This window comes from Lycorma delicatula, chromosome 1 (assembly GCF_047948215.1).
Source record: "Lycorma delicatula isolate Av1 chromosome 1, ASM4794821v1, whole genome shotgun sequence".
Lineage (NCBI taxonomy): Eukaryota > Metazoa > Arthropoda > Insecta > Hemiptera > Fulgoridae > Lycorma > Lycorma delicatula.
Genome location: NC_134455.1, coordinates 165,099,101 through 165,111,074, shown reverse-complemented (window position 1 = coordinate 165,111,074; position 11,974 = coordinate 165,099,101). Strand labels below are relative to the sequence as shown.

General features: G+C 28.0%; 1 protein-coding gene across 1 annotated transcript in view; it reads right to left on the bottom strand.

Annotated features, from left to right (window-relative positions):
• Nucleotides 1–1,252: 1,252 nt before the first annotated feature.
• The window catches only part of Der-1 (derlin 1), a 33,612-nt gene continuing 22,890 nt past the window's right edge, over nt 1,253–11,974 (bottom strand). Inside the window, exons 5-7 of the mRNA XM_075366752.1 lie at nt 10,078–10,188; nt 6,885–7,060; nt 1,253–1,815 (exon numbers count right to left, since the gene is read on the bottom strand). Coding sequence (XP_075222867.1) covers nt 6,907–7,060; nt 10,078–10,188 — 265 coding nt within the window. The 3' untranslated portion in view covers nt 1,253–1,815; nt 6,885–6,906. The remainder of the gene's footprint in view (nt 1,816–6,884; nt 7,061–10,077; nt 10,189–11,974) is intronic.

The following is an 11,974-nucleotide window of genomic DNA, read 5'->3' as shown; positions in this document are numbered from 1 at the left end:
AAAGAAATTGTTTGTTGCTTGGATAATCCCTCTCATCTTTATCATCATAACCCCAGCTGGTGGAATGGTAGATGATTTCTGTATATAAAGCTATTGTTCATATATCTATTGAGCTAGACACTAATTGAGAACCTTGTCATCATGTTGGCTTGTAGAAGATGAAGTGCTTATATTATAAAGTATCACTTTTTTAAGAAAACAACATAAAGTGTAAAACAACGAATTAAAATTCATAATTTAAAACAAAAAAGTGGTATAAAGAAAAGCTAGAAGGAGGAATTGAGGCAGAGCATTTAATATCAAAATCGCACCAGAGACATGTTGTGGTACATCTAAAATATAAGGAAAGCAAGTTAAAGGAAGAATATAATCTTATGTTGAATGGTGAAATCAAATAACAAACATTTTAACTATGCATAAATTGAAATCATACTGAAAAACAGAGATGTGCTTTATGTCATTCCTTTTATTTATACTGACTTTTTCATATACTGGTATGCAAATCTGCATTTTTAAAAATAAAAACTTTTTAAACACTGAATTGTAAGTTTATATTTTGCTTATTAAATCAGTGGGTAGATATTGTGAAGGAAGAGAGAAAGAACTATTTAAATGATATTTACCTCAACATTAAGAAAGGATTACAATACCTACAAGGAACAGAAGAGGTGGTACATAAAGTTAAGATGATGGGTAGATAAGTTTGGATGTAGAGCAGGAACTTTCACGGAAGAAATCTGTAAGTATAACAATGTCCCACTAAATATGTAAAAGAAGATTTACTGAATGAAGTAAGGAAAATTATGGCTAAATGGAAGAAATGCTTAAAATGAATGGTATAAGGAATTACATATGACAGATGAGAGAGAAGTTATAGAAACTGATTTTTTTTTCTGAGGCTGAACCGACTTTAGGTGAATTTTACAGCACTTCACTCAGAGCAATGTACATCCTCAGATATTATTCAAGGCATTTCTTGCATAAGGAAAGAGATGTCTGGTGAACTCTAAACCCAATGCATATTCAGCGGTATCATGTGGTTAATGGATTCTCAAACCTCATATGATGCTCACAAACTGCTATAAACAAAACCTACACACAGTACACAATGCCTGTGAGCTGAAGTTACAAAACAGATCTTCTGCATGTGTTGTCAAACGTGTTCAGACATTGCCATGTATGTCTGTTTTTCAATCAATTAATAAATCTAGGGCAATCAGTCTGTCAGGAATATCTTTATATGATACAACAATACATATTTATTTATTTATTTTTAACAATCACAATAATTTATAACTCATTTATTATGTTAAAAAAATATACATACACAAATAATGATTAGATGTGAACAAGACAATGTTGACATAAATTAAACAAAAACAAAAGTTGTACATCAATAATTAATCTCTGGTCTAAAAAAAAAACAATTGGCAATATATAATTAAAGTTTCAACAACAAAACAATTTTTATGTAATTATTTTATTATAAGATTTAGAAATATATATATATATATATATATATATATATATATATATATTAATTTAGAAAATAATTATCATTTGATTAATATAATAGTTACACATAATTTCAGTATTATGCAAATCTACTCTGCAATTTATGAGAAACAATAATAATTCTATTTTATAAAACACAAATAATAATACCAATAATGGTCAAAGAAATATTAAGTTATAGTAAAATATGATGTTAGAATTACATGGTAATTTCACCTCAAACTTTTCATCAAATACTACACCATAAAGTTCTGTATCATATAACCAATTCAGAAAATATCTTCCAACACTTTTTATCATCTGAAAAAAAAGGGAGTTTTATAGTAAATTTACATACAACAGAAAACTTTTTTTGAAACTTCAGAAAAAATGATCAATGATGTTAAAAAACGTATATAAAAAATGCTACAGATAGTCAAGTGCAATGTTTTGAAGTAGATGACAGCTTCATCAAGTTAATTAGGACAATGGAAAAAGCAAGCAGCAAGCACCAAACTGAAAACAAAAAGATGCAACTTGATTCCTTTTAGTATTTTATTTTAAATCTTTTGTTGGTTGAGCAAAAGAATACTTAAAAACTGCAATAGAATTACTGGAAACTCCCATACCCGTTACAGATTAGCCAACAAACAACTGATAGTAGATGAATAAAAAAATTATATACGATATGGTTACATTATATGTCAGTATTATTCATCAGTTTATTTGAGAAATCAGTTCTACTTTAATGAAATAAATTGTAAACAAAATAGACTATCTTTAGCCTCTCAGTTACAAAATAGAGAATTAAAAAGTCACTAAAAGTTATAATATAATCATTATTTAATTATGTTAACACTTTATGTAACTTATTTTATATAAATTAAAAAATTAACGAACATATAAGATCAGGAGTTATCTCAATGAAACAACGAAAAAAATACAGATATTTTTTATTTTAACTATGATTTCTTTATTATTTTTTTTTGTTAGTTGTGTAAAAGAATGTTTAAAAACTTTCCTTCTTCTAAATGAAAAAGGAAATCAGTTAGAGCTACACCTCATAATCAATTCATTTATTATATTTAACCTATTTAATACAAAAATTATTAGAAAATTGCTTTCAGTTATTGTATAACTTTACACTAATAATAATAATAATAACAAACAATAATGGCTATACTGACTGCTGCAATCTATTGCCTTATCTGGATATTGTGCTGTACAACCTGTAATAAAAATCTCCCTCTCTTCTACACTATCCATAACAGAAACATATACACTAACAGAAAAAAATTGAACCACTACATACAAACTAATAATCTGAATCTTATAGCTTCTTCCACATGCTTATCAATATATATGGTGTTTCATTATAACACATTACTACTTTGCTACTAAAATCTGTGTTCTTTGTGCGACATGTGGATATGGATTATACCTTTGCCTTTATTTCTGGTATGACAATTATTAGTTTTATTTTTGTCAACATATTTTGTTTTTATAACAATTTTTCATTTTTTGTGCTCTACAAAAAATTTGTAATTAATTATGTATATTATATTATTGTTTGTAATTAATTATTGCATATAAACAAACGTTTAAAATGACTGAAATAGTTAATTCTTAAAATGTTATTTCTCAAATTGAAATGGCAGACATGTATTTTATAGTTGGAAAACTGGAATTAGCTGAAGCAATCTGCCTGAATGTATAACATTTTCCTAATTGGTGTTTGACAAGTGAAAAGTTTTTTGTAATTCTGCAAGAAAGGTCAGGAGAAACCTGAAACTTTTCTCCTAGAGTAGATGAGCAAGAGAGATTGCAAAGCAAAACGCATAGAATTGGAAGATCAGGTACTGGAACACCTGCATCAGATTACATTTGCAATGCTCTGGTGGACAAATAATATTTCACTTTTCTACCTAATAGTTGCAGACTGTATGTTACCCTTTTATCCTCAGATGAACCAATAAAATTTATAAGTGCCAGAATTAAGAGATTCAACCATTCCCATTTATGAAGGATCATCATCTTTAATACTTAAGTTAATTTCAAAATCAGACTTTTCTTTATTATTATTCACCTCTATCTTCCACTATTATTTGTTCACAAATCATATTTAATACAAAATAATGAAAAATAAACAAAATAACTGTAACACACACTAAAAATAACACTAAGTGATGACAACAATTCATCCACGAACATATGAACAAGTCGACATACATCACAATTCAACTAATAACATATTAGAGTTCTACAAGAAAGCAAATGGAAAATTAAATAAAAAAAATTGTATAAATTAAAAATTTTTGTGTTACTTTTGAAAACTAAAAAAGACTCAAAGACTAAATAACTGATCATATTAACAGCTGAATTTTACAAAATACAATCCAGAGAATTGATGTAAACAGAACTGGGTGGTACAAAATATAAAAATAATGTGTTACAAAGCTATGTAGCAAAGTTAGTTTAGCTGTACTACCCGCTGAACAAGTTTTATCATTGCTAAATTGATGATTGGTAGTACTGAGGTTAAATAAATAATCAAATATTAAGGCATTTAACAGAAAAATATTTTTGGGTCTTATTAGATCTGCTATCTTAATTCCTCAAAATGAAGTATTCTTTTAGATCCATTATTTGTTAACATATGATTCTACTTACTTAATAACAGTTTTAACATTACTACTTAAAAATCTTGGTCTTGAGAAAATTCTGATGATCACTTTCTCAACTAATGAAAAACACCCACCTACTTTTTTGTCCCTGATAAACATTTTGTATTAGCATTCATCTCTAGTTTATCTGGCTTCTTTTTTATGGGTTTTAAAATATCAAATTTAGTATAATTCTGGTAAATAAATAAGTCTCTGATGCATTTATATGATCAAGAAGAAAAATAAGATCAGACTAAATTTTAGAGGCAATAAAGCCTTTAGAAATGAAACATTATATTCAGCATTAATCCATTATCATTCCTACACAAAAACAGTTACTACATTAAACTTATCCAATATTACATAACTGCTTGACTGACTGTACAAGGATGGCACTTATGCAACCTATTTAAAAAAAAAAAAGCAAAATATATGAATTTCTGTTCTTCTTAACTTTTATAAGTTTCAAAAGACTGAATAACTGACCATACTAACAGCTGAATTTCATAAAAAATCTTCCAGAGAATTCATGTAAATAAATAAAACTGTGTTTATAAGAAAAGTGATTACATAACAGGAAAAAGTAATTTCTGTGTGTAAATGCTATACTGCTTTTTTATAATAATGTCATATGAATGGACAATAAGCACTGTCAAGATGAATATAATCAGTAATCTAAAACAAAGTACTCAATAGTTTAAAGAACAAAGTCAAAATCAATATAAAGTAAAATACACTGCAGAAAAAATTGATTCAATGGATCATCTGATAATGTAAGAAGGGGAGCTTTGTTATTTTTAAAATCTATAGTGCTGTTATATTCTTTTACTTCTAGTAAATTGTCTCAAATTCAAATTTAAATTTGTAAAACCGATTGTAAAATTGGTGATTTGCATCAGTAAATGACAAGAAGAATGTAATCCATCTTAAATAAAAACACTCATCAAGGAGAGATGAATATGGGAATAAACACTCATCACAAACTATGAGATGAATATGGGAAACTTTTGGTGTAACAACAAGGAAACTGTTGACCAGCTATAACCAACATATTAAAGATAGTACAAAATGTTTCTAAAATTAACAAATTACAGTGGAAAATGTTAAAACGTAATACACAGGACTATTATTTTTTCATGCTAAGAAAGACAAAGATATATGAAGAGAAAGAAACAGAATATGAAAAAATTAATCAATCATGTATAATAAAACTAACCAAATCAGTTTGGAAAACTCACATTTGAGATAGATTAAACTATTATAGTTAGTACAGTATAGATATAAATCTAGTAACTGACATTCTATGGTTCATGTAATAAAGTTATGGTTATGTAATAAAGTGTGATTTCTGAATAGCTGTATAAAGTTGCACGAAGTATTCTATTTAATTCAAACCATGCAGTTCATTTTGCATATAATATTTTACATTGAGCAAGGCTTCTGGAGTACAGTTTTCTGTAAAAAAAAAACATATGTAGATGATATTTATGTATGCATACAATTACAGATTCACGTCCAATTACAATTGGCTTCCTATTTATGGATGAGTATTTAGATGAGATAAGGTAAGTGAACTATGAAGAGCTTTTATGAATGGTTAAGGTTTTATACCCAAAAATTCATGATAGGTTAGTAGAATTGTGTTAAAAATATGTTATGACCTCACCATAATTAATAATTCAAAAATTACTTACAACTTGAATTTCCCTTAACATGACCTTTGTAAATGTTAATATTGTAAACATTTTAAACTAGCACAAATTTCTACATATATACAAGTTATAATACATATGATACCCACCAACTATTAACTCATACAGATAAGAATGTGTAGGATATCTATTCACATTTTTTATTATTAAACTTTCTAAGCATGCTTAGCATTATATTATCCATACAAATCATATGTTACTTCTACATACCTGTGCACTATTTTATTTCAATAGGCTGTTTTTACTGAAGTGGTAAACATTTTACTTTCTGAGTTAGCATTCAAAAACTGGCAAACAGCTCAGCAATGGTAACAGATTGAAGGTCTATATAACCGATGGTGGTGTAGTGGTCACCGTGTGTCCATCTACTGAATGCTTGTATCAAAGGTAGTACTCTATCTACCATATAGTAATATGGTAATTCTGCTGAATTTCAAGAAAATTTAGCATCAGCAAAACATTTTCAACTGATGTTGATATTATAAAATTCCAAATTATTCATACCAAATGTCAAGCAACCAAAATAATGAACAGTGTCTTTTTTGCCTCAAAGTGGCTTACTGTTTTCTAAAAATTTATTAATTCAATCGTGAAGTTTATAATGACAAATAGGTGGTGACTATACCATATATGTGGTAAAGAGGGAAAGCCAGAAAAGAAAAAATAACTTATATGTTTCATTTTGACTGGTACTTTTTAGGTAAAACTTTCATGTTAGTAAACGACTTATAAAATACTACCATTAGTTGGGACTTCAGTTATAAAGAAAATATTTTAAGGATTTTTCCATTATATTTTTTGTCAGTTGACTTAAAAATTACAGATACGATTAAATATGGGAATGCCTATGATGCTAGCCATTAGCTTTTTGGTTCATATAAACCAAAAATGATTTTTTAGTTTTTAAATAAATCACATTTCTAAAAAATAACATGATCCCCTTAGCAATGATAATTACAATCATATTTCAGAAAAACTAGTAAGTTTCCTAATAAAATATGCAAATGTTTTTTACATTATCATTAACTAGAAGTGGCTCAGTTGTTGCGACCAAGTACTTGACCACGGCCCCAAGTATGTCTTCTGGGACCTCCTTCATCCACTCCAGGTGTTGGTTGGTTGAACCCTCCACGTGCTGCTGGTACACTGCCAAAACCATGGACTGTTCTTTGATTAGGGAACCAGTAATACCTAAAAGTATGAATATAAAGTAAGAAAAATATTGAAACAAAATAGTTCACTTGCACATTTTCATCCACAAATCATATTCACATTTGAAGTTTGTTAAAAAAATTACTAAAATATAGTTTGGTAATGTTTAGGGCTTACTTGGGAGTTATATTCCATTAGTTTTGAAAAAAAAAAAAAAGTCTGAGAAGGTAGTGAGCAGAAAGGGTGCAGAAAGTCACTCCATTTTTAGCATAAAACTTGCAGATTAATAAATGTTGAAGTGCAATGCAATGTCATGGTGGAGTAGCAAAGATCTACTTTCCCAATTTTCAGGCCTCTTCATCTTGACAATTGCATGTAGTCTTTTTAAAGCTTCAAGGTAGTAAAGTCACTTTATAATCCTCCAGGCAAAACTTTGAAGTGAATGACACTTTTAATGACTTAATATCTGATTGAAGTTCCTCAAATCTAATAATATATTTTTTAAAAATGCATGGTGTTCAGACCTACCCATACTCTCCAACCATTTATTGTACACTTTCTTTTTTATTTTATCCAAAATAATTATCAAATTTACAATCTACTTCTCGCCAAATCAATCTTCAACTAACAACCCCATCCACGCAAATTTCTCCATACTATATCAACCAACCTGTTTCTACATCATTACCTCTGCTCTCTGCCTAGTTAACCTAAAGCTAAATTAATTCAATAGTTTACAATGTAGTTATAATGCTTATTCAGAGTTTGAATGTAAAGAAAGTCACATTTTGTTTCCAAGTACAGAACATAGTCTGATGCAGACCTGGATAGAAAAAATCATCTTAAGAAAAGCATCTTTGAATTCTTGTAATATTATATCAAACCTCTATTCCGTACATTACAACTGACTGGCATTGCTGCTTCAAAACTCTCCTCTTAATTGAAAGTGGCACTTCATTGTTAATACGTTATACCAAATATTGTTTTGAATAACACTTGCAGCCACTTTCTGTACAAGAAAAAAATTTTTTTTTGAGAAAATTATACCCAAATACTAGTAATTATTTACTATTTCAAATAAATTCCCACTAAAATACCATTTATTCCTACTAGACATTCCCACCACACCATCTAAATACCAACATTCTGGATTTTTCCATGTTTATGACAAGGTTATCTGTTACTGTATGCTTTTAAATTATTGATCATTGTCTGCAAAACATGAGGATGAGATTCCAACAGTACAATAAAACTTTTAATGTTAAGACCATCAGTAACAAGAAACACTTTTTAACTTCACAATTAGATAAAAAGTGTTATGTCAGACTGCCATTACACCACATCAAAGAAATTGTATGTGAGTACAGGTCCTTTAAGACTGACTGATACCATTACATTTCATAATCCAATACAATACAACTTATAAATCAGAGCTGACCAATCAACGCTTCAAATGTGGATTTGAAATTTAAAAAATGCGTGAAATTTTTTCCTGCCTTAACATTCAGCTAAACCAATATATACATAAAGGTTGAAAATGTCATCAAATGCCGTAGACTCATTTCTAATTCTTGTCTGAAACTCATTTAATTTACTCTGTTTCCTTACCAGTTCTCCAATATTTAATAGTACCCCACAAAAAATTTATCAATGCCATTTAATAAGAGATACCTTTATAATTAGTGACATCAGATCAAAATAAAAAACTACATTACCTGTAAAGAAATCTTTAAGTGTTCAATAGACTTTTTTAGTCAATGTCATCATAAAACTACGAGAGAAATTTTATTTAATAAAATTTTATTCCTTAAAATAGGCGATGGGATTTTCATCAGTAATTCTGATCAATCTTCATCTGATTATAAATTTTGGCAATTTTTCTATCTTATATATATTTACCATAGTTAATTATTATTTTATTTTTTGAAAACTCCTCAAATTTATTACTGCTGGTTAGTGTTCCAGCAGCAAATTCATTACTGCTAGAACACTGAGTGTTCAGTGTCTCCCTAAATCTCTCTTTTCTTTGAATGGAAAATGCATCTTACCCTTTGGGCTTCCTTTTAGAGAACCTAACTTCCGAACTCTTTAGACCTCTTATATTTAATCTTGTTTCCAAATGTAAGAAACCTATTGAATCAAAACTGTGAACTTTTAATTACAGTTCTCATCTAAGTAATAATTCTACAAGAGTTCTGATATATGAAAAACAGTATTAACTTTAAACAATAAATGTTCTTAACTTCCACCAAAAATAAAGTTTAGCTACCATATAGAAAAAGTTACTTTTTTATATATTGTCTTTTGCCTAAAATTTCCAAGTACAAGTTAGTATAAAGGAGAACTTTTTCTCTGTATTCATTAGACAACCAGAAAATTGTACTGCTACATCAAAATTTTTCTAGAAAAATATTAAATGCATGAAAGTAAAGAATTGTACTTTAAAAGAGATTAAACTTTAATAGAAATAAATTTAACAATACATTTATAAACATTCACAGCTGGCATTTCACAATTGGTATTTCACAGTTTCAAAGTCTGTATTCACAGTTGAAACAGTTTCAATAGATATAAATTTGTTTCTTAGAATTCATTTTAGAACGAAATAGAATTATTTTGGTAATAACTTAACTGGTTACATTCACAATCTGTGGGCCATCTATCCCATTTTATGTTTTCGCCTACATAAGAAGTAAATGCACATCAACTCATTCATATCTTACTCGCCTGAGTAAAATAATTTAAAATTAAATCCAGCTATGAGGAAAATAAAACCCAGTCAGATTATCAGGTAAATGACAAAATAACTATTGAATATACCATTTTGTTTTTTCTAGTGATACAGTTGATTCGAGACCAACACTCTAATAAATATCAAATGATAACATTTAAAAACAAACTATATTAAGACGACTGTCCAAAAAATAGAAATGGTAAAATATGATTAACTTTAACAGCTGACATTCAACCCAACATTAATGATAAACAAGACACGGATGTTCTTTTTGTGGAAAAAATTCTGTCTTATAAAAACTACAATCCCTTTTATTACTTACAAAATAGTAGGTGTTTTTAACAGCTGTGGTCCTCCCATTTCTTGAGGGAATTTAAACATAAGGAAAAAGTAAAGATGTCCAATTAATATTCCAACCAGCTCCAGTACACCACTAAAATATAGTAATCACTCAATTAATTTATATTAACACTAAACTCAGTTATGTATTTTATGTTCTTCACACAAAGGTTCCTTGACACAAAATTAAACAATGTAAATAAAAACATTAAGTTACAGACTAATAATACAATAAAATAAATATTTTAAATTAAAAAAATTAATTCTTTATAACCATACAAATAATTTGAACTAAGTGATAAAAATAAAATTAAACTAGATAGAAAAAAATCCAATAAAACCAATTGATAGAATCTATCAGTTGGTTTTAACCGATAGATATCAGTTAGTTTTTATCTGACAATGTAATTCACAGTCTTCTTGTTTTATGTAACTTAATGAAAACTGGTTTTAGCATAGACAAATTAAATGGAGTATGGTTCCTTTCACTGCTGCATTGGGCCATGACTTTGTGGTTGAATGTAAAGTTAAAATACACTATTTGTTCAAATAAACAGTTGGAGCATTACCTTTCCTATAATTAATAAAATATGAGCAGCCATCTAGTCAAATCAGAGCAGAATTAAAAAAAAAATTATTACTACATTCTTTTTACATAAAATGTAACATATCTTTTTAACTGTTAACACAAAAAATTATTTAAATCTGCACTGATCCAGTCAGCGTACCTGTGTTTCAGTGTTGCTTTTTTTTCCTGTCTTGTCATTTGGCTGGTCTGATCTTAACTTTCATTCCTTTCTAATTTGTTCTAATCTTCTAACCTCAACATTAATTACATCCTGTACCTTTAGTAATTTTTTTTATTATAAATTTTAATATTTGGTTTTTTCTGTATGGAATCTTTTTCTACTAAAGAGCAAAAGGGGTTATACATTAAAGGATAGGAAACATTTGTAAAATATAACTTAGAAAACAATATTAGCAGCCACAATAGTAAACCAACGAATTCTATTTATAGTATCTAAAAAGTGATAGAAAAGGAATAAATATGTTATTGTAAATTAATGTAGGCATAAACAATATATATGCCTGTGATGAAACAGGCCAAAAGCACTTTACTACTCAATCTAAAAATATAACCATGCACAACAAACAGAATAATCCTACCTAGTAATATAATAATAAAACCAGTAAGGTGGTAATATAATAATCCAATTTCTCATCTCTATTAAGCATTTCTTAATAATTCTAAAAACTTATTTTAATTATCAGGAGCAGTAAATTAAAAAAAAATTCTTGATTGTTTTCTACTACATTCTTTTTACATTAAATTTAACTTAACTGGTTTTTTTTTATAATTATTAACCATAAAAATTACTTAAATCTGTATCATGCAAATTCACTTATCTTTGATATTCTGTTACAACACTCACTTTCACTATCACAGTCTAAATGTAAAAAAAGGTTTCCTTTATTTTTATACATTTACGGTTCAAGTTTTAATAACCAACTTTAATGTTTTATATTTTTTACATTAAGGTTTTCTGTGATCAATTGATTTTAATATTAATCAGTTATTCTCAGTTAATTTTTGAACATCTATCACAAAAAAATTGTTATAATTAGCTTACATGTTGTTTCACTACCTAAACCATCTTGATTGGATTCAAATGAAGATGGTAAGGTGGAATTCTAACGATACAAGGTGTCCTTAGTATTGCACTGTAGATCCATGTTTTTCTAAATATCTGACAATGTGATACAGTCTTCTTGTTAGATGTAACTTAATGAAAACTGTGGTTTTAGCATAGACAAAGTAAATGGAATACGGTTCTTTTCACTGCTGCATTGGTCCATGACTTTGTGGTTGAATGTAAAGT